Genomic DNA, 24,331 nt, shown 5'->3' on the forward strand with positions numbered 1-24,331 from the left:
TAGTAAGATGAACTGGAAAACTGCAAGATGTTTCTCATTTTACTGCAAGGAATAAACTTGCAGAAGTTAATACCTAGGAGTGACCTTTGCATATGTGAATATATGTATGTAGATGTGTAATTTTGCATACATACATATATATTGATACATATATTTATGTACATATCTGTACATATGTACGTATATAGTGTTTATATGTTATTTATATTTGTATCTGTGTATGTGTGTATGTTTCTTACTCTTGGAATCACTGATAGATGCTAATTATCACTCGGTAAAAATAAACCATTGATTTTTGCATCCCCAGAAGAGAAATAAAGATAATGTCCTGGTGCCTCACACTGGTTGCTCAAGATATGTCAGCATCTGTCAGGGTCCTGTCAAAAATGACTGCTCCTTTATTTGAATGGCTAGACCTTAGGGAATTGTAACCATGGATGTCTGTCTTCTGTGTCAGCTGGAGTGCCAAAATCATGGTGCTGGCTCAGCTATCTTTGTTACTCCATGTGTCTGGCCTATACTTAAGAGCTTTACTTATGTAACTTATTTCAGATATTGAGGAGCTTACAAAACATCAAAACCGTTATACCAATGTAAGATATCCACCTATATGACTGTGCTGGCTAATGGGGTCATACGGTGGCATAAATATTTCACTTCCTACCTAGGAAAAAGGTAACATTGGTGTAAACAATGCTGTGAAGATTTTTATCTGGGAGCTCTGAGGGCTAGTGGAGGCGGTTGAAGACATTGCTGCTGATAACTGCAAAGTTGCTCTTCCTGTTGCAGAGCTCCAGGACAGAACATGTGCCTGCATTCTAGCCTCTTTGGTTGCAGCCTTGCGTGTTTGTCTTCAGGGGTGCTGAAGGTGGGCTAGTAATACATTGGACTGTGAAACTGAGCATCTGCAGCACCCGGACATGTCCAGTTTTGCCACTGTGCAGGGGTGATGATAACTTTTGGCAAGTTTCTGCTTGTGACAAAGCCTTGAACAGCCACAGTTTCTGGCTTTGTGAACGTCCCATTTCATGGGACTGTTCTGCTGCAAACTCTGCCAGTGGGGTTACCCTCAGAGGTGTTGTTTGTAGGCAGAGCCCTGAAACCATGAACTTGTACTCCATATTAAATGCAAATAAAAATGTGATTGCGTGTGTTCCCTTCACAAATACTGGTAAGTTTTCCCTGTTGGCTTTTGGCTTTTTATGCTTTTACAAAAAGGCAGACCTTGTTTACCTTACTTAAGAGATATGGCCCGTTGTGATCCTTTTCACCAATCTGCTATGTGACACAGGTCCTCTGAATTCACTGGATAGATTCCAGTCGAAGCAAGAGAACGTGACTCAGAAGAAGAATTCTTCAGAATTTAATGGTGGAAATTCCATCACAACTTTCACAAATTTGTTTTATTTCCTGACATTTTCATATGCTGCAGAGGATGATATCGGGTATTATCTGTGCTATTAAAATCTTTATGAATGATTATTTGGAACAATTTAATAATAACATTACAAATCAATTAAAGACTGGTTTCTTAATCATGGAATTGGGGTCTGTGTTTTACAGAGAAAGGCAAGTGAATTTTTGTGTGTTTTCATTTGAAAGAAAGCTTCCTTTGATCTGATGAACAATAGAGCATCAGCAACTGAAACCTGTCATTATGTTGCTGCAGGGTTAGTGAAATTATCATCCCTGTGTAATCTAAAGAAACACAGTTCAGGTATGCATTAAACCTTTGATGTGGATCTGCATCTCCTAAGGTCAGACAATCTTCCTGAAGCATCTCTAATTGAGTGATCTGATATGTTTATATAGAAGCAGAGACAGGAGTGGCATTTGAAGGATTTAGATATCATCACATTCTTCAGTAGGAACCTGCTAGGAAGCTAAAATTAGTTAGAAGGGAGATACAAAACTAGTCTTTGATCAGAGAAGACAGCTGCCATGCTGCCATGAAGGCCCTGATGTGCAGGCAGTCCCTTCCTACTTGGTGAAACTGGCTTGCCTGCAGCAAGGTCTGTTTTCCAGTAAAGGTTCCCAACATCAGGCCCCAGGGGAGTCTGAAAATCTGTAGGTTTATTCAGCATGGTGTTCAGTGATACCTTTGGCTATGTGGAGGTGACTCCTGTTGACCTTACAGGAGATGCCTGCAGTTTATGGGATAATAATCAGGTGGCTGCTGTGTTTGGGGATGCAGCTGGTCACTAAGAAATGGGGCTGCAGAAGCATAAAAGAAAAGGTAATTTGTACGTACAGAGCTGCAAGAACACACAAGCTGCATGGATATAGTTCCATTGTTGAAAGACAAATAACATTGACATTTGTTAATAAAGTTAGAAGCCTCATTCTGCTCTCAGTTGAGTCAAAGGTAATTTTGTTATTGATCTGAGTAATAGCAGTGGCAGTCAGCCCTGGTTTAGAGAATGGTATGAACAAAATCCATCATCCTTGCCTTACAAAAACATACTGATAGAACTTTGCAGTAATATAGTCCAATTTTATCTGAAATATGACATTTGTCTAGAGCCACAAATGCATTTTTCTGCTGCTGTTTCATGTACTGCTGGGAAAACCTGTAAATATCTGTAAAAACTTAACACAACAAATTCTGAATGACTTGCACTGCTGTTACTGCTGTTACTTTAAAGTGCATTATCAAGGGTGTGTATATCTGTGGTTGGCAGAATGACACATCTGTGCTGTGCGGATAGTACCTGTCAGGAGAAAATAGTGAAAGTATTGACAGCTTTATTTCATAAACTTGTTTTTCAAATTCTTTGGGGCATTTTGGAATCATGGTATCTCTGATCCTTCAGGATAAGAAAACAAATAAATGCAAGCATAGTCCTTCTTAGGGAAAGGCTAGTGTTTTTTCCAAGTGTCCAAGGGGACTTATCATTCTCCCAAATTCATGGAGGGGGATTAGTAGCTGTGTGGGAGAAATATGGATGTCATCTTGTGTTTATGTGGGAACAGGGTTCTCCATGAAACCCAGTATGCCACTGCTGGGCTAGGCAGTACTGCAGTTGTGGAGCTTGCTTTAATGTCTCTTAAAAACTCTACCATACTGTCAGGCGACTCATTGTCAGGCAACTCAGCTGCATGTGGCATCTTAGGGCTCCACATCCTTCATCAACTAGCTCAGGTTTCAGAAATAGCTGGAGACACAGTTGGGTGTAACTGGGTGTTGGGCTGTGGGTCCTGAGTGACAAAATATAGAGAGTGCAGCCTCGTGGGTAAGGTAGGAGATGGCCAGTGGGACTTAACAGCTTGAGCTAACAGAACTGAGACCCCACCCAGATTAAATAAGGCTAATTACTTATTACCTTTCATGGGCTGCTAGGCGTTTTATCCATTCTAATAGATAAATATACCTATGCCACGAGGTTTTGATGCTTAAAGCTAATGAGAAGGAGGAAACATGACCTATTTTTTTAGTGCCAAGAAATTTGCTTTTATATCTCATTTGCAGTAAGTACAGAAGATACAGCTGGGGATGCTTTATTCATTGTGACAAAATAATGTGACTGATAAATACATAGAACTAGTTCACAATACTTTCAGCGCTCTGCTGACTCACCGTGTCACAAAAAAAAAAGAGAATTGTGTGTTTTCATCTTGAAAGTTGAGGTGATAAACATGTTAAATAATAGGAAATGTGTGTGAATTTCTTGTTAGGAGCATTTTTTTGTTTTTAAACTTTTATTTTTCTTTGCAGAATTTAGAATAGAATAGAATATTTCAGTTGGAAGGGACATGCAATGATCATCTAGTCCAATTGCCTGACCACTTCAGGGCTGACCAACAGTTAAAGCATGTTATTAAGGGCATTGTCCAAATGCCTCTTAACACTGACAGGCTTGTGGCATTGACCACCTCTCTAGCAAGCCCGTTCCAGTGTTTGACCACCCTGTGAAGAAATGCTTCCTAATATCAAGTGTGAACCTCCCCTGACACAGCTATCGCGCATGTTATCACTGGATCCTGGGGAGAAGAGCTCAGCACCTCCCTCTCCACGTCCCCTCCTCAGGAAGCTGTACAGAGCAATGAGGTCGCTCCTCAGCCGCCTTTTCTCCAAACTAGACAAGCCCAAAGTCCTTAGCCACTCCTCACAGGACTTTTCTTCCAGCCCTTTCACCAGCTTTGTTGCCCTCTTCTGGACACATTCAAGGACCTGAACATCCTTCGTAAATTGTGGGGCCCAGAACTGCACACCGTACCCGAGGTGAGGCCGCAGTAATGCTGAATACAGCGGGATAATCCCCTCTTTTGACCAGCTGGTTATACTGTGCTTGATGCACCCCAGGATGCGGTTTGCCCTCTTGGCTGCCAGGGCATACTGCTGACTCCTACAAATATTACAGCATTTGCTTACTTTCCAAAACCTGCTTATAAAACTTGACAGTTCTCAATGACCTTGTTGAACTGAGACTTTACTGGGAAGGAAAGGATATTCTTCAGAATCAAATAACTTAGAGAAATCAAAAGAAATAAATGCAATATAGCATAGAGATCAGAGAACAACCTGCATTTAATTAGGAGGTAGTAAAGAGGAGCTGAATTAATAAGGGTTGCTGTTATCATACTTGTATTTATGTGTAGTATACTTTTTGAAAAGGAAGATAGATGTTGCTTGTTGAAAGGGTTTCTTTCATGATGCAAAATACTTGCTATAAATATGCCACTTTGACAAAAGAGAATAGTACGAGGAGGAGTTAAATGTAGAATGCTAAACAGGAGATTTAAATTATTCTCTGGCATCTTTGAGAGGTTTCTGTTGGAAAAATGCGTGAAAATAACACTTTCTTTTTAACCACTCTCTTGAATTACTGAAACATATGGTAAATTACAAACAAAAACATCTATCTATTGAAAGAAGTTAGCTGCCAGCTAGGGTTTGAATTGTTAGTGTTTTGAAAGGAATTATTCTAGTCCTGCAAGCTGGTTCCATCAGGAGAAGTTTTTGATAGCTGAGAGTATGCTTTATGAATCCCTGAGATCTTGCAGGCTGCTCAAACTTTCTCTTGCCTTTTGTGCTAGCCACCAGGATCCCGAACCTTGTTAAAAAAAAAAAAAAGTCCTAACACATAATTCTAATATTTTTGAAATGTCTTGGCTCGTTGTTGGCTGAGCTGTTTTTAAAGACAGAGCAGGTTACCAGCATGGTCTGGTAATCTGCCCTCTGTTTTAACTAGAGGCCCAGCTGAAGAATAACCAGTATGCCTTCCCAGTGTCCTCACAAGAAAATACCTACGCCTAGGAAGGATCCTGTATCTGTAGCACAAATATGATTTCAAGCATGTATTTTGTCAAATAGGAATGTAAAAGTTTTCAGGATAGTGTAATTCCACAGAATGGAGCTCTTGCTGTAGGCTACAATCCAAACTGGCAGTAGGTTTTGCAAGCTTCCCTACTAGAACAACCAACAGTGCATTCTGACCTTCAATCTGGCAGTCACCTGCTGATTGCCAGGCTAGGCTGGGAGTCCTCTCGCTCCATTTCTCAGTCTGCATGGAGTCCTCTGGCTGCTAGTCTGTCAAGGTCTCTCTGATTTGGAGCTGTGTGCCTGTACACTCAGTGGGACTTCCAAGTTCTGGTTCAGCTACTGTTGCAGTCTTCAAGTTTCATTGTGTTTTAGCCATTTTTTATTTCCACAAGCGATGCCGTTTTTTTTTGGTTTCACACTGATGCAATGGAATACAAATTCACATCATTAATTGGAAGATAGATCCAGCTTCAATGGCATTCTTATTCTTTTGATGGGAAGCAATGAGCCAAGATTTGGGTCTCAAAGCATCTGCTTTCCTCCAGTCCATCAGAGACTCCCATGGAAGTGGATTTTCAACACTGTAGGAACACATTGTTCCTACTGCAAGAAGAAAAAGATAGAATCACTTACTTAATTTGTGTATATCATTGGCAAGTCTTGTTTCCTGGAATACAGAAGAAATCAAAAGAAGTAGACTTGGGAGTGACTTTAGAGGATTTCTCAGCTGCACACAGCTCAAAGGCACCCTGCATGGCACACTGCCTGTAGCTGGTATTTCTGTAGAACCTTCTCTTTTTCTGTTCTTGGTCTTTCCCTTTTTTCTGTTTGTTCCATTTCTGTCTCTCCTTTTCCTTTTATGCTAACTGAAATAATACTAAGTAAACACCTGAGAAAACTCCCATCATCTCTTGTTTTATGCAGTGATAGATGTATTTGTACTTGCTAAAGACTCCTTTGCGTTTGAGTGTTACCTTGTTACTTGCACAGAGAACAACGGTTTCTTACAAACTATCTTAAATAAGAAACTTTTCCCTTCAGCTTGTAATAGACACACATACACAGAAATAGATTTAAATGCATTTTACCATAGTGCAACATCTGACAAGGAAAACATGAGGTTAGCAGGCTTTGGGCATGGAGCAGTTTACGGTCTTCTGTAGCTTTACAGAAAAAGAAAACAATATGTTTTCCTTTCATGACTGCTTGTGATTAGGAGTCTTTAAAAAACAAACTTGGCTCAAATTTTACTTGCATTTCTTAAATACTGGACTCCTTCAAAGGTACCATACATATATTGCACAGAGCTAAAGGTGTGCAGATTGCCTGGCTAAGCAGTCTCTCAGCAGCTCCCAGGGACCTGCAAACTTATTTTGCATAAAGCTGAACAGATTGCCCTCCCAGTTCAATACAGTATTTCATACGGCGTGTCCTTAATTATGTCTCTGTATGCAAGCGGAAGATTGCTGCTAGCAGGAGACCAGGGCAGTGCAGGCTGCGTGTAGCCACTGTTAGGGACTGTTCCATTTCTTTTCAGATTGAAAAGTTCTGTGGTCAATTTTTAGGATATTGAAACATTTTCTTGAGGATGAAGTGTTGAAGGTGTTTTTAGCTATTTGGAGGTCTGTTCTGAGGAGACTGTGTTTTCCTTCTGTCACGTGTAATGCAATATTTGCTGTGGCAGGTAGCCTTACTTTACTTTTGGGAATAGTTATGCAATGCTGATTTTTAAAATTTTTATTTTTTAAATTTCTTCTTTATTACCCTCCTTCACCTCACCACAGCTTCTCATCTCCTTTTTCCCTATGTACATAGCTGAATTGTATTTTCCTGTGCCAAGAACAATGAATTAATCATATGAACCTCTGTAGAGATCTGTCATAGCACTGCCGTCTCTGCAATAAAAATTGCCAGGGATCGGTTGTGCTCTCCTTTCCTAAGCCAGGCACAGAAAGAGAAATTTGGCAGAAAGTTTCTGTTGCTACAGGTTGCAAATGTAACAGGACCATAAGGATTTGCATGTCAGCCTTGTGAATGTGTGACATGATTGTTTTTCATTGCTTCCATATGAAAGCAGAAACACAGTGGAAACAGAAGAAGAGAATGCAGATGTTGCTTAGTGTGTTTGTAAGAGGTATTGTCTCCTCCTTGCTTTTCTGAGGAAGGTATGTGTAGGTTTGCAGTTAACACTGTTTAGAGTTCTGTTCATTTGATGTGGTTAGGGCTTGCATCTCTTTATTAGAGCATAGTATCTCCTTATTATCTGGGAGTATGTGTTAAGCCTCATCTGTATGAGAAGTGAAGATTAATAATCCTCTGCAGTAACTACATTACATCTGCATTTTACACTGCAACAGTCTCTTTGGTTATGTTTGCGTGACTTGTAAAGGCAGAGGCTCCTGTTTGATGTTTTCAGCTGTGGGAGTGAGCTGGAGCTCGTGTTTATGTAACACAAATGCTGTTTATGCAGTTCATATTTCAAATACCTGTAGCTGGTCATGCTTCAGCTTTGCTGAGCCATTTTCTTAGGGTGCGGTTGTGCTACTGATAGAAACCAATGAGATTGTGGTGCTGACATTATTGATGCTCCTTCCCTTGTTCTCCTGATTCCTGCATTATGCTTGTGCAAGGAAAGCTGCAGGAGCTGCTTGGCAGGAGGGAGGAACATTGTGTCATCTCAGTGACAGCCAGCAGTGAGTTCTGCTTAGCTGTATCATCGAACTGCACCCTCAAGGTGTCCCTGCCAAATGCAATACATTCAGTTTTCAGCTGAGTCAATGAGCGGATAACATGACTGCTGCAGTTCTGGAGTAAGGGCAGGCATCAGGAAAGAGTAATCAGGTTGAAAGAGAAGGAAGAGAACCAGCAGGACCATCTCCATCTTTAGAGGCATGGGTCTAGATAGACATATGCCAGTCTGTGAAACAAGTCTTTGGTGTGGACTTAGACATTCATTCTGTTTTGTTTTTTTAAATGTCAGACTTCTAAAATGTGTTTGTGGTCTCACAAGCCAGCTTAGAAGATATTCATCATAAAGCCTTGTTCTCAGCATGTGTGGTCTGAATATTTTTGGGGGTGGGATTTTGTGTTAGAAAGCAGGCTATTTGTTCTTGGGATCTGTCTGGAATGAGCGGACAGTTCAGGTTAGGCTTCTGGTCCCTTCAGTTCCAGGATGAAGAGGCTATAGGACAGTCAGTGCTATACATCTCACTCACCAGCCAATGCACTCAATGGTACCTGCTGTCATTCCCTCCACTTGCAGGCAGGAGGACTGAAGCCCAGGGAATGCCTTAAATCCAGAAGGTGGGCGTTAAGAGTCCAGAGCAGAAGACCAACCTCCTGCGTCCACTCTGTGGGCACCAGACACTCAGCAACATGCCTGCTGACACCGTGAAGACATTTGAAACTGAGAATGTGTCTGCTTTGTCCCATTTATATTAACTGGGCTAATGAGATAAGGCAGAGAAGTTCTCTTTAATCATGGCTATTTCACAGTTCCTATTAATACTGCTACTTGAGTCATCTTGCCTATAGTACAGTAGAAGTAATATTCATTTATCCTATCTGGGTTAGATAAATCCTGGACTACTGATATTTTTGCAGTGTCTTGAATATCTTGGTCAAAATAGTGTAGAATAATGAAACGCTGCTGCCATTTAGTAATGGAGAGACCACCTGATATGCTCCTCTGGTTCAGCAGCTGTCAATAGGCAAGCCTTTCTAATATCTTCTGAAAACAGGTTCAGGAAGCATAGAGAGGGAAAAAAGAGGGAAATTGTGACCTGTTGGAAGTGATGAGAAGCTTCCAGGTAATTTTGAATGGAGGATGTGATCTGATTTTGCTAAACTTCTGCTCCAGTCTGGACGTGATTTATGATGGTAACATCCTCATTTTGTCATTCTGCTGTTAAAACGAGCAATAGGATTTCTCTTGTTACTGGAGATCACTGTTCAGGTTAGTTGGGAGATCTGTTTCTCCCCAATATTAGTTGCGTGGGAAACAGAAATCTTGTAACAGAAGAGTTTTCAGTCTGGCCAAAGATATAAAAAGTAAAGTGGCTGAAAGCTGGATGTGAGGCGAATTCTGAACAGAAGCAAGCAAATATTTTAAGTGAAGGCAGTTAATTAACTATGGGAAAAATTTACAAAGACTAGCAGATTCTCTGTTGTTATCAGTTCAGGAATGGAGCTTAAGGGGAAAAGAAATCCAAAGAAACTCTTTACTCCTAAGAGGAATTAATTCAGGGATGCTGAAGGTCAAAACAGATAATCCTAGTGGTCCCACCTGGCCAGGCCTGAGTATGTCTTTGAAGTATGTCTCCAAAGCAGTCTGAAAGTGTATCCTCCTGTTACCTGTTGCAAATCAGTATAAAGAAACAAAAACTAGGGCAGAAAGACAGGATACTTTAGCTATGATAGACTTTGTTTATAAATTGGGCTACTGAATAAGTGATTAGCTCATTTTAGCAGTTTTGTATATCAAAATGGATGTCCTATTTTTGCTGCTTTTTAATTCTAATAAGGAGACAAGCTCTAAATACCAGGATAAAATGAAGATGCCTCTGGGGATTTTCTCCTGTCTTACTTTTGAGAATGGAAATATAGATTAACAGTAAAACCAAACCTAGAGAAATGATGTTCAAAAAACAATCACCCTGCTAAAAATACGGGAGACAAACATCGGATTATAATAGTAGACTCTTAGCTCTATCAGAGTGTTCTTCACTGCATTAAAGATAGATTAGGATCGTTTTATATAAAGATTTTCCTCTGAAACTTCACAGTGGATATATATTTTGATGGTGTATCTCGCAGTGTCTTCTGGTGTGCTGAAACATGAAAACCAAAATATTTTGATGATAAAGCAGTCTATCCTGTAAGAATACAGATGCTTTCCCAAAGGGGTGTATGAATAGCCATGAATAAAGTTTTTCTGAATGTGGTATCTCTGATTATATGAATACTCTTTTCAGGTTCCTTTCAGTTGCATCACACTCTGGAAACCTCGGAAGCAGCAAGGTACAACACTGAGTTTCACAAAGAGGACTAAAGTATCCACCTCCGTGGTTTGTCAAATGAGGATGTATTTTTCTCCACTGAGCTCTGGAAAGGAGCTCAGATCCTCTGCATAGACTAGTGAGGGAGAACTGACGCTGCTCTTTGTGCCATGTTGTCTTTGCTCAGTGTTTTTGTGTGGTCGAACGCTGGAAGTTTTTAGAGCTCAGAGTAACCACAGATGAGAGCTGCGGGCAGGATTTTGAGGCTGACGCACTCCTGCGACACAGATCCAGTTGTAGAGGAAGACAAAGGTCCTGTGGTTTTCTTGGGGAATAATCAGCTGGCTTCTGTTGTGGCAGATGCTCTGAGCATCCATCTTGAACAATAAGGCATAATTTAATAGGATTTTAAATGTAACTAATGCTTTTGTTTCAGTTTACAGGCTTGAATCAAATCACTTAGGGGAGGAGAAGATGCTACTTTTTTGACTAAAAAATTTCAGGGCATTTTGTTTAAATTGATGCAGCTGGCACATCCACAGCTGATAACTCATGCACATGTTGTGGAGAATTGCAAGGCTTCTGGCTAAAAAAAACACCCCACAATTTATTTCGCTTCAACATCTTAATTAGTTTTATAAAAATAAAAAGGAGAGATTAGGAAATGTGGGTTTGTGGGAGAACTGTCATGGTGTGAGCAGTAAAATATTAGGGATCTGATTAAATCTAAGTTGCAGTTAGACTTGTGCCCAGTGTACGGACTACTGGAAGAGGGCAGATGAAAATGGATACACGTAGATACATGTGTACTGGTATGTGGCCTGGGCCTGAGCAATGGAGCGCTCTGGTACTGTGAAACTGCTAGAAGAATGGTTGCCAGCAGAGACAGCTTTGGGCAAGGCTAACTTACAGTCTCACAAACAGTTCATGGCCATGATTTAGGTGGTACGGCATGCCAGGGATCATTCCCAATGTACATTTTTACATGCAGCCACTCTGAGAGGCTGCAGGTTTAATAGACTTGGTGTCCTGGTTTTGGCTGGGCTAGAGTTAATTTTCTTTCTACTAGCTGGTATAGTGTTATGTTTTGGATTTAGTGTGAGAAGAATGTTGATAACACACTGATGTTTTCAGTTGTTGCTAAATAGTGTTTAGACCAAGTCAAGGATTTTTCAGCTTCACGTGCCCAGCCAGCAAGAAGGCTGGAGGGGCACAAGAAGTTGGGAGGGGACACAGCCAGGGCAGCTGACCCCAACTGGCCAAAGGGGTATTCCACACCATGTGACATCACTCCTAGTATATAAACTGGGGGGACTGGGGCCTGGGGTGTACCGCTGCTCGGGAACTAACTGGGCATCGGTCAGCAAGTGGTGAGCAATTGCATTGTGCATCACTTGTTTTGTATATCCCAATTCTTTTATTATTGTTATTGTCATTATTGTTATTATTAGTATTTATTTTCTTCCTTTCTGTCCTATTAAACTGTCTTTATCTCAACCCACGAATTTTACTTTTTTTTCTGATTGTTTCCCATCCCACTGGGTGGGGGAGAAATGAGCAGTGCTTAGTTGCTGGCTGGGGTTAAACCATGACACTTGGCTAGATGATGCCATTTGGCCTCAGGGCCAGAGGGCTGGCCCAGGCACTGTGTGGTTTGCTAGTTGCTCTGACCAGTGTAGGAGGGAATAGTAGTACTCCACTATAAAGAAATGACCTCTCCCACATATCATTTTAGACATCTCATTTCTGTTTGAACAAATTCTTAATATTTGTGTTAAGAAAATCTCAGTCTCTCTCTCTTTTGGGCCTCTCTTGCAGCTTTTTTTGGTGAAAGACAGAGGAAAATATTTTCATCTCTCACTTCCACATTGACTACAGAATTTGTCTTTGCAATTTTTAGGGAGATAGTAAAAGGCGTGTTGTCTTCGGTACCAGCAGTGATGATGATGTGGTAATTTTGCTACTGTTGATAATGCATTATCGGCACACAATTTTAGGAGCTGCCTTCTGTATGAAAAGTGATCCTTTCACATATGCCTAAAAGACTCCACCAGTTCATGTAAGAAAAGGAAAAAGAATAAGACACAGAGACACAAACTTACTATGCAGCCCGCTTAAGAAAGACAGTAATAATTTAAGAGCTTTGTCTTTGCAGTTTCTTGGGATGGCTATCCTCTTATTTCAAGGAAACAATGATTCCATCAGCATTACCTCCAAGAGTTATCTATTTTTGTGGTGCATTTAGATAGACAGACTGGGTTGTGTGACAAGAACAACTAGCACATGCATTTTAAAAATCCTCTGATTTCCAAATAGTATCTAGGTCATATGATACCCACAGGCATGATTCATCCACCTGGGCTTTATGCCAGTCAGCAACTGCATGGATCTGACACTCCAGGAATACTGTAAAATTATTAAAGCAGTATTTTTTTTTTCTTCAAATAACGCTGTTGATGATAGCTGTAAAAAATACAGCATATAATTTATAGTTCCATTCTGAAAGAATTAATTTCATTAAGTAGATGCAAAAAGTACAGCATAAACTGAAGAGAATGTAGAGCAGACCTAGCTGAATGAGCCCAGGTACCATTCCTCGGCCCTACAGACTTTAATTTCAAAGGTTGTTGTCTTGATACAAAGTCCTATTTGAGGCAGAAATAGTCTTCACCTAAGTGTATCTGCTTGAAGCCCAGCTAGCTGTTAAGGGTTGATCTTAGTTAGCTACAATGAGCTAAAAACTGCCAGTGTTCTGCCTCTGTTAGGCTTTTATATAAAGATGATAATCTCTTTGGGGGCAGAAACCCCATACATTTACTACAAACCTCATGCATTTTTTTTGCAATGAATTTAATTTGCCAGAGATGAGATCATGCTTATTTTTAGGGATGTGTATTATGCAGACAGACACTCTTAATTAAAGATTCAACAAGCCTTGCTCAGGGAACTGTCAAGCTGCATTTTAAAAGATGTGTAGGTGTCTAGGAAAACAAAAATGTGTGTAGCTGGGGTGGTTTTTTTCAGATGTACTGACATGTTTATCTCAATGAACAGGAGTAGATTCTTTTGGGAATTGCCAGGTTGCTTACCTTGCATTTCTAGGTGCCTCTAGACTTAAAAAATGTAGCCCCTAATGACTTTGAAAATCAGCTGCCTCTTTTAACTCCTACTTCTGAAGGGTCCCATACAGATTATTTTTTTTTTTAAAGCATCTTTAGAGGGTAAAGGCTGAAATTCCCACAGTTAACTAAAGAGCCAGCCTTCTAGAAATGAGCGAAGAAGTATAACCTTTGCCAACTTGTAAAGAAACAGCAGTGTTTAACTTTTATGAACTTAAAACTGAAGTCTTCTTGAGTCTGTGACTTCCCATCCCATGAAAGTGGAACCAGAGAGGAGTAATGTTCTCAGGTTTGTAAGCATGTCTGGGTTATGGTGGACTTGCTCTGAGTATCGTTTTTTTTTTTCTTTCTTTCATCTAGATAAAGAAGAGGCAACAAGATGTGGTGAGGTTTCTGGAAGCCAATCGCATAGAGTTTGAAGAAGTGGATATCACAATGTCAGAGGAGAAAAGACAATGGATGTATAAAAATATTCCTGAGGATAGGCAGCCCGCACAAGGCAATCCACTGCCACCACAGATATTCAGTGATGATCGGTACTGTGGAGTAAGTAGCTGTTATGTTTGTCAACAGACAGTATATTAGTATACCCTGTTGGCCATTTAAAAAGCTGGGACTTGCTGTTGAGCTTTCTTTAGTAGTGTCTGAATTAATGGTGACAGTTTGGGGCGATAGCATCAGGTAATGATCATACAGTGAAAATTCAGATTGTTCATCTGTAAGTCCTAAAGTTGTCTTCAGCTAGTGGATTCCCTCCACAGATGTAAGAATTTGTAACATCACATGCTTCATGTACAACCTGTTGATGGTAAAGTCCCTTGTGAGACCACTATAAGCTGGGAATTTATGTTTTCCTTGCTACTTGGGTCTAGTCCAAGCATACAAATTCAGAAGGAAATCTTTGGCACAGTAAATGAGAATATTGGCTAGATTGAGTTATACTGTCATTGTAATTAAGCCCCTTCTCTGCTGGTGTCATAGTGTAAATTTCATTTATGCTCAGAGAGCCTTTATGCAATCAGAATCTCTAGGATAAGTGAAAACTATTTTCTATTTGAATTGTAGAATAGTTTTATTTTTCCCTAAAGCAAAGCAACTTGAGATTTGTCCTCCTCTGCTGAAAGACTGCTAAGCATGAGAGCCTGTGAATCTGACAACAGATTGATGGGTGGGCTGGTTTCTCTGATGGTGTAAGCTGCAATAACTTCTCCATCCACTACTGCAAGCTGAAGTGGTAGCCTTTGGTATGTTAAGAATGGCACCATATGAATGTTTTACTCTCTTGCTTCGACAGCATGGTATGGTGCAGCTCTGAGTCTTGGGCACTGTTGTAGTCTGGGAGAATCTTCCCAGAACTTTTACTCACCTTTGAACAAAATGTTGTAAAAAGACCACAGCTGGGCCCTCTTTGCCTTGCTGCATCTTTTCATACTTCAGCTGAGTGACTTGTACATCCTTTAGGAGGCAGGTTTGAGGTACCTGTTAGACTAGCAGGTGGGAGAAAGGGAGGTTTGATGTGCCACCATGGCTGCATCAGGAAGTGATTGGGTAAGGCTTGCCTGTGAGTTCAGTAGGAGAATGAAATGGGGAAGAGGGTCTCTGTGGTTATAATAGCTGGACCAGAGTAAATGTGGGTATTGTGCAGGTTTCTGACTACAATACAGTGAAGATACGTACAAACTGGTTCTAACTTAGTCCCTGCCAGACTCAGTAGTGCTGTAACGAAGCTGCTTCTGGCTGATGGATCATTTAGATCTGCTGAGAACCTGTCAACTGCAGTGCAAATGTTAGCTTAATGTAGGAAGCGCATAAGAAGTCATTTAGGATCCTCTGCAACAAACAGATTGGGTATGATGCAGCAGCTAACTGGCTTCTTGAAGTGAGGTATTTAACACCGCGCCCATATGCTTTGTATTGGCCTCACTTGTTTACCTCAGCAGCGTAACTCATATCTTCCTACTTCCAGGTAAGAAATGTCAGTTAAATAAATGTATCTGGGACATGGAAGGGATTTTGACCCTCACTTACGGAGCAGCCCCTCCCTTACAAATAACAACATTTACATTGTTCTGTGTGAATTTAGTTTGCCTGGGAAATACAGCTGTTGTTTCTTACCCTTTCAGCTTGTCTTTATAGCATGTTTTAACCTAGTCTTAGAAATTGCTGTTTGGAATTAGCAAGGAAGAAGATGTCATGCAACATGTGAGATGATCTCGTTAATCTGTCTGCTCAGCTGATAGCTGTTTTGGTTGAGCAGAGTTAATCCTATTACTAGACCTCACTGTCTGCATGAACATCTTTAAAGAGCAAACACGCTTTGAAAGAAACTGTATTTTCTAGGATGAAAGAAGAAGTATGTGCAGGTTCTCCAACATTCATCAGTTAGCCTGCTGCATTAGTTAATGAAGTTCTTAGGTAATAGAGTGGAGGGAAAACATTAGGCAGGAGGCAAAGGAGGGCAGTGCTGGAAAGGGGGTTAAAATATCACAATTAGATGAAGTCAGCAGACATAGCACATCTTGTCTCTCTTTGTCATTTCCACAGTGAGTGTTTTCGTATGTTTTTGTTGACATAAATAACTAAAAAAACCCACACCACTATTAAATAACTCACACTGACAAAATACCCACTGAGTTTTCTGTTAGTTGAGTTAGTCAAAATTGCAGCTTATCATTCCTGATTTGTGTCCAGGCAATCTGTAATCCAATTTGCTCTGTTAACAAACACTCTCTGTTTTTCTGCTGGCCAGTTCTACAGTCTCACCAGGAAATTGCCTATGTACTTACTGTGGCTTATACATTGTTACTGACAATACAGACTTAACTTACTTACAATACAAACTGATCAGATCCATTGCTGTTCCTCTAAAAGTATGAGGACTAGACAAGGCAAAGCAAAATAGGTACACTTTTTATTTTGTTCATGTTATTTCAACAGAGGTTCAGAAACATATGGTGTGCAAGCCATGACTCAATGTCATGTTCATAGCCATACTGTTTTTTCTGTGTGAGTAAAAGCATTAATAGTTTGTCTTTTTTTTCTCCCCATTTTCTCTTTAGTAGAAAAACTCAGCAATGCACACAAGGGTATTATCTGAGAATAGATTTTTCTAGCTAGGACATTACCATTTGAAATAATCACTTATCAGAATGTAACTGTAATATAGAGGAAGTTTGTCTTCAGTGTTTTCAGTAAGTACCCAAAATAGATTGGTGTCAGCCAATTGAACATGGGATAGCTGGTGTAAGAGGGGAGAAAGGTACAAAAAGATAACCAATGCTTACTAGTTCACAAAATGTCTTGTACCACAGCGGGAGGGGTCCTTCTGGTACCAACAGACAAACTCCATGTTTTGAAGGGTGAGCAAGACCTTGAAATTTTTCTGAGTCGATGTAATCACAAATATAATCATCAATCTATCTTCTCCTTTTCTCAATCTTCTGAGATGCACTCCCCAATTTTTCAGTAACAAGTTCTGCTAATGGGTTTTGAAATAAAGTACTCAGCAAGAACCATTTTTATTTCCTGCGAACAAGATAAGAGCTGTGAGCACACAAGAACACAAATCATTTTACTGATAATCCAGTGCTGTGTCATAGCACTGACACTATGATAATGTACATATTTTTATGACTTTACAATCTGTTGTTTCATCTTAGTGACATTGCTATAACATTGTAAGCGTGTGAGAAGAGAGTCTACGTTTCAGACAAACCAGACACATGAACCTGCTCTTCTAATTTACAGTAGTGTAAATCTGAAATTACTACAGTTATCTTGCTCTAGTTAGTGCTATGTAAGAGTAAGGAAATGTTAGCGCCTAGTGCGTGTTCCAAGAGGGAACTCGTGCACTTTGCGTAAAGAAAAGTAAAGTGGAGATAATTTGGAAAAGATAGGAAAAAAAAAAAAAAAAGGACAAGTAGAGCCTTAATAGGAGCTGGTGTGTTGGGTTGGATTGTTGGGCATTGAAACCAGTTGTGTCTTGCCCGGTTCCTTACAAGGTTCATTCTCAGTTTTAGTGACTCTTGCTGTAGTACTTTGACATACAGCTATGACATACAACTCAAATCATGGATTATTTTCCCCCAAGGTTAAATCTCCTTGAGGTACACACTGGGCTTCCCCATTCTCCTGCATTACCCACCAACTGCACCCTGGCCCTTGAGCAAAAGTAACCCCACGAACGGGTTTACCTTTTCCTGAGGGAGGAGTAACTCACACTGTCTTTCCCAGCCACTGTTCTCCACAGCAGAGAGACTTCACCCACTTGACTTGTTTGATCATGGTGCATGTTTTGCATTCATGGATAACCTGTTCAATGGCTTCAGTGGTCAGGTCCACCCCTCGATCACGAGCCCATCTATACATTGCATCTCTTCCTAGGTGCCCTGATGTGTCATGGGCCCACTGAGCTATGAATAGCTCGCCCTTACATTCCCAGTCCGGGTCCACCTTAGCCATTTCAGTTTTGACAGCCTGGTCTGCCTGAATCCTTATTTCCATGTTCTTCGGTGGCACGGCTCTTGGGCATGTGAGTATCTACGTAATGTACTTTGACAACAAGGTTCTCTACCTGGGCAGCAATGTCTTGCCACAGTGCAGCAGCCCAAATGGGCTTACCTCTGTGCTGCCAGTTAGTCAGCTTCTATTGCTGTAGCCACCCCCACAGGGCATTTGCTGCCATCCATGAGTCAGTGTAGAGATAGAGTACTGGCCACTTTTCTTTTTCAGCAATGTCTAGGGCCAGCTGGATGGCTTTCACTTCCGCAAACTGACTCGATTTGCCTTTGCCTGTGATAGTTTCTGTGACTTGTCTTGCGGGACTCCACACAGCAGCTTTCCACTTCGGATGTTTTCCCACAATAGGGCAGCACCCATCAGTAAACAGAGCATATTGTTTTTCATTTTCTGGTAGTTTATTATACAGTGGGGCCTCTTTGGCATGAGTCACCTCCTTGGGTGATGCTTCGAAATGTCTGCCTTCTGGCCAGTCCATGATCTCTTCTTCCTGCTCTCTCTCTCAGGAGGGGGTTCTGTCTCCTTTACTAACTTCCATTGTTTCTTCTTGACTGCAGGAAGAACTGTTGTAGATGAGGGTTGGATTTCTGATTTAGGCACAGTGTCTGTTTGTGTGTCCTTAGATCCAAAGACCCTCACAGTGTCTGTTTATGTGTACTCAGATCCAGAGACCCTCTCATTCCTTTGAGCAGAGGCCCCAACACAGTGCTGAAACTTGTGTCTTTATGGTATATGCAAGGCATCCTTCCTTGAAGTGGCCTGCCAATTCAACAGGATTTCACATCTGTTCAGGAGTGAAGTCCCAAACCACTGGAGGTGAAAACTCCTCTAGGCACCTACCCAAATTCTCCCATACACCTTGCCAGCTGGGAATTGGTTGCCTCAGGACACATTCCTGTGTGACATTCCCAATTGGTTGGTTAACCATATGAAAAGCCAAAATCAGTGTCACCGCACACACCAATACAACCTGTGGTTACATTGGGATGTTAAAGAAACTGAAGGGCCATTGCAACAAGGGTGGAAACCTCTGTGCTGGAGGAGAAGAGGAAGATGCCATTCTTCATTTTGTCCACAAAGTAGTTCCTGGAGGAGAAGAGGAGAAAGGTGTGATTGCTAATTGTCCCCACGAGATGGTTCCCAGAGTACTTGGATGGGAGCAGTGCAGGGGCCAAATACGAGATTAGGCTCAAGGCCAATACTTATATCATGGCTCTCCCAGGCAGAGCAAAAGAAAGTGATAAACAACATGGCAAACAGCAAAAGCTGAAAACAGCCATTAACAAGCTCTTGAGTTTGATGTACAGGAAGAAGACGAGCAAGCAACAGAGCAACTGAAGGAAAAAACAAATCAGCATCAAGAACAAGTGAGTCAACATTGTGACCAGCAACATGAAGTAACAGCCTGCAAAGTAACAGCTAAACAGGTGTAACAGCTGTAAATTCAGTCTAGCACACCCATATCAAATCTGTCATTATCTTGAACCTTTTTGAGTCCCTGTTGAGGAGCCAAAAAGGACTGTTGTGGGTTGACCCCAGCCAGCAACCACACAGTTGCTTGCTTCCCCCTACTCCCCTAGCAGGATGGTGGAGAAAATAGGAAGAGCAAAAGCAAGAGAACTCATGAGTTGAGATAAAGACAGTTTAATAAGTGAAGGAAAGGGAAAAATCCCACGTGAGGCAAATGCAATCACTCACCATCTCCTAAAAGCAGACCAGTGCCCAGCCAGTCTCCAAGCAATGGCTACCTGGGAAGACAAACACTCCCCAGTTTTTTATCAGCATTAATTTATATGGTATGGAACATCCCTTTCGCCAGTTGGGGTCAGCTGTCCCAGCTGTGTTTCCTCCCAGCCTCTTGCCCACTCCCAGCCTATTGTCTGGGGGTGGCAGGGGGGAGCAGAGTGAAAACCAGAGAAGGCCTTGATGCTGTGCAAGCACTGCTTGGCAATAGCCAAAACATTGGTGGGTTATCAGTCAAAGCTGTTTTAGTCACATATCCAAATCACAGCACCGTAGGGGTTGCTGTGAAGAAAGTTAACTCCGTCCCAGCTGGACACAGTAAAAACATGAAGATTGTAGTTAATTTTCTGAGTTTTCACTAACTAAATCCTTTGCTTTCAAGGTTACAGAAACATTTCTAAATGCTCTTCCTCCCACTGTAAATTTATTTACACAGCCAGATTGGTGATTTTGCATGTGAGTTATTCAGATTTTTCTAAAGTACTGCTGGTAGGATCCAACATAGTACTATGTAGTATGTAGTAACTATTAAGTATCCTGCAGATTAAAAACACTATTTAAAAGAATGACAAATAATTACTTATCCTTACTTACTGTTACCTTTTTTACACAGACCATGGAAAGTCCAGGCAGATGGAGCGATCACTGCAGATTGGTGCATTAGGGCCAGATTCACAAAGGTAGTATAGCATAATGCCTAATGCACTGCAATTTTGGGCATGTGGCTTCTGGGGTGGAATTTGCAGCCCCCAGCTGGGGCTCTAGCTTCTTCACATGGTAGGTGAGGAGCCATAGGTACATGTATCCAAACAGGATCTGCAGTAGCCAGAACACTGGACATGAGAGTTCTTAAAGCAGAAAGCAAGAAATGCTGGAAAAGTGATATCTGAAATTAGGCCTGTGCCTCACACCTCCCTCTTCTGCTTTCTCTGAAATCTCCACAACTGAATACACAACACTTCCTAGACTAGAAGTGACTCCTGGATTTTTCAGAAGATTGGAAATCTCCACTTTCTAGTGAAACTGCTCTCTTATTTTAACCTTACAAAGCTGCAAGTTAGCACTTTGAAACAGTAGCAGTTTTATATGCAGAAATATGCCACTGATGTGAGATCGCCTGAAATGTAGTCCAATCAAAATTAAAAATAAATCTGTTTCCAGGTGAGAGTTTGAGCTGAAGGGAAAATATTTACAAAGCAGGCTGACTTTTTTTTTCCTTGTTTTTTTTTTCTTGGAACCTGCTCATATGGTTTAGAGTGTTAGGGTAAGTCCTGATAGAGTGCCTAGTGGGCAGCAGTAGAGACAGAGATATGTGATATTTATTGTCCTTCCCTGAAATGTAATATATGGCTATCAACTCCATCAAAACAGTGAAGGCCTATAGACAAGAAAGAAATAAAATAGGCTGTTGAAAGAGGTGCAGTGTTCTTGAGAAACTATTCAGTGCACAGGCAATTACTGTGGCACTGATTTCTTTGCACTGTTAAGTATCAGTCTCTTCTGTTGTTTTTAAAGATACTGGAAAGATTCATACACATTTGGTTTTCTTCCTTTTTTATATGTGTCAAATGACAAATCAGTAACTACTCACTGATCAGAGAAAGAAGAAGAAAGAAAGGATTTAAGAAGACTGGCTAGAGGCACATCAGAGTTTCTGCCCTGGTCTGTCATTGGGGAGTTTGTCATTATTCTTGTGCCTACAGATACAGAGAGCTTGAACTCTGTCTCTCTAGATCCTCAGTCAACGTGGCAGAATTCACCTTAGCACGCCTGCTGTGGTATCTTTACTTCAGGAGCTAGAGCAGTTGTGAGACTAATTTGGTATTCAGCAAGTCTAAGTTCAGTTCCCTCCACCCTTGGAGATGTCTTACCCGACTCACTTAGCATCTTGGTGGTCTGGGTCTGTCTTTAGAAGAGGGATAATCTTGCTAGGTAAAAGTTAGTGTGAGTTGCTCAGAGAGCATATAACAGCTATTAATGACTGATGATGCTGAAACTTTCTTGATTAATTATTTTTCCCATTAGAGGTAGAGTTTCCTGTATGGCCAATTTAAGCTGTTGGTTTGAAATCGTTCTTAATTACCTTTTGCAGTTGTATTGGAGTAGTTTGTGGCTCACAGGCATCCACAGACTTAGGCTGAATGTGAGTAATTTGAGGCCAGTGACACAGCACTGTTCATCTTCCTGATTAAGCCCTTTTCTCAAGCAAGGAATATAGAAAGCAGAGCTGGTATTGGAAGGCAACCCCTGCCCATGTGTCTTCTTCATTTTGGCAAGACACTGTTCAGACCATTCACAAGGTCTTTATGGTTATAACTTAACAGGCTGTGCCTATGCTTTAGCTGTCCACTTCTCCACTGCTTTTCTGTGTCCTGAGGTAAAGAGCTTTAGTTCTGTGTGATATGTACTTAATAAAGGGGAGTGTGGTACCATAGGCAAAATGTAGAGTAGCCAGCCTGCCAAGTGTTAGGGTTTAAAAAATAGAAGCTCAGCAACTCAATAAAAATAAAATAATCCAAGAATTTTGTCCTTCTCAGAATAGTTAGAACTTGCCAAGCTGGTGAAGATGGCTTTAAACTGAAGTTGCTGGCAGCGGGGGAACCTCAATCCATCCCACTCCTACCAGTTTGATGCCAGTGCCAGCAATAGATGCCCAGAGCCTGGAGGGGGATCACAGGTCAGCAGGGAGCACCTGAAGAGCCACACAAAGGAATTCCAGACACTCCAGCCAGTAAACCAGCCTCATCAGGGGCCCAGCTTAAATGCCTCTATGCAAACACACATAGCATGAGGAATAAACAAGAGGAGTTAGAGACGTGTGCCCGCCTGCAGGGCTATGGTCCTATTGGCACCACAGAGACATGGTGGGATGGCTCCTGTGAGTGGAGTGTTGGAAGGGAAGGATACAGGCTCTTTAGGAAGTGGAATGGAAACTTCCTATTGTGCCACACTTTCTTGAATAAAAGGGGTTTATTCTTGAAGGTGTCATGACTACTTTGGTTGAAGTCTTTTACAAAGGGCCAGTTCTACTAAAATACAGGATACATGGTATATGGGATATATGAGGAAAGAATAAGAAATACTAAGTAGCAGTAATACTTTGAGGGCACATAGTATTACACAGAGTATGGATGTAGCTGTATATTGGAACAATATCTAGAGAAGGCCATGGTTGTTGTCAGAGAACAACCAGGATGAAATAAGTGATTCAGTGCACCACTGTTCCACTAGTAACCATGCTAACGTAATTATTTTCTAAGAAACACTTTGAAGATACAGCGAAATTATAATCAATTTATAAGTAAAAATGGTGTTAATACATTGCAATGCCATTACAATTAGTGTGGCTTTCTTTCTTTACTAGCTTCCCATTTCTGTTCTTCTCTGAAGGAACCACAGAAAACAAAGGAAATGTTGAAAGGTGATTCTACGAGTGTCTAATTCCTAAAAGAAACAAATGGAAGGGGAAAATCCGTATTTCATTTAGCGCTCTGAGATATCACCTAATATTGATATGAATGAAATGCTCTAAGAGGAAAACCAACCAACATGTGGTTGTCATGTCCCTTGTAAAGTTACAGCTACCTTAAAGTGTGTCCAAGTTAAAATATGTGCATGCAGAGCTTCTGTGCAGCATGGTCAATTTATGTCTTTTAGCCATGACCTCATGTAAAAGGATGACTACCATAGTTAATTCCCTGACATTTCCATCCCTCCCTCTTTTCAAATTCCTGTTGTGGTCTGATTTGATAATATTCTTATCCAAACAATTTGTAAAATAACATGATGAGCTGGAATGTGCACAAAAGGGGGACGTGGCACCTGTTATCATTCATAGTACATACTGATTCTGCCACTGACTCCCCTGAATATTCCCCTGCCCCAGGTGGGCAGTACGCCAGTTTGAGGTTTTCAGTGCTTAGCTGGGGGAAGCCCTTCTGCACTTGGACTCCCTGTCTTAGAGGTGAGGGATATCCGTTCTTAGATAGTTGATGTCTGTGTACCCTGTCACAGTTGCTGAATGAATGTCAAACACCGCATCAGCCTGAGTTTGTCGTGTACTGTCCAAACAATACAGCTGTAGCTGACATCTGCTCCCTTTTATTAAAGCCTTTGTTTCTGGAAGCCTACAACTGAAGAGATTACTGAAATAAACATCTGGCCCTTAGGAGAGAAGTAACAGGTTGCTTTGTAGAGTCAATTGTATAAGCTTTTTAAAAATCCTGTGCAGAAATCTTATCAGAAGGTTAGGTAATTGAAAACTGTCATGTTTAGATTGTCCTGTGTTGTGCAGAAAAGATCTTCTTATTTTTGTGTATTTATATAATATCAAAAACCCCTCACGCATGCACACACACTCATTCTCCAAGGAGAGATGTGCTGAGTAAGAGTTTTCCATTGTAATCCTAATCAGATCAGTAAATGAATGTCATCTGTTCTAGAGAACTGAACTGCCCTTTTCAGGAAGGATGCTAACAGCTCATTCTCAATAGCATACAGTATTAACTCAGTCAGTAGCAAAGTGCTGATTCAATGCATTTAAATTATGAGTTCCCCAACTATTACATTGCCCCTTATATTAGAAGAATAGAGAGATCATAATCATATATTAAAAAAATATTGACAAAGAGAAACAAATTCAAACAGCATGCCAATAGACTAATCTTTAAGTACTGTCCAATAAGTGCATT

General features: G+C 40.9%; 1 protein-coding gene across 1 annotated transcript in view; it reads left to right on the forward strand.

The window, feature by feature from the left end:
* The window catches only part of SH3BGRL2 (SH3 domain binding glutamate rich protein like 2), a 45,472-nt gene that overhangs the window by 8,860 nt on the left and 12,281 nt on the right, over positions 1-24,331 (forward strand). The window contains exon 2 of the mRNA XM_069804550.1: positions 13,740-13,925. Within this exon, the coding sequence (XP_069660651.1) occupies positions 13,740-13,925 (186 nt within the window). The remainder of the gene's footprint in view (positions 1-13,739; positions 13,926-24,331) is intronic.

Source organism: Haliaeetus albicilla, chromosome 17 (genome assembly GCF_947461875.1).
Source record: "Haliaeetus albicilla chromosome 17, bHalAlb1.1, whole genome shotgun sequence".
Taxonomy (NCBI): domain Eukaryota; kingdom Metazoa; phylum Chordata; class Aves; order Accipitriformes; family Accipitridae; genus Haliaeetus; species Haliaeetus albicilla.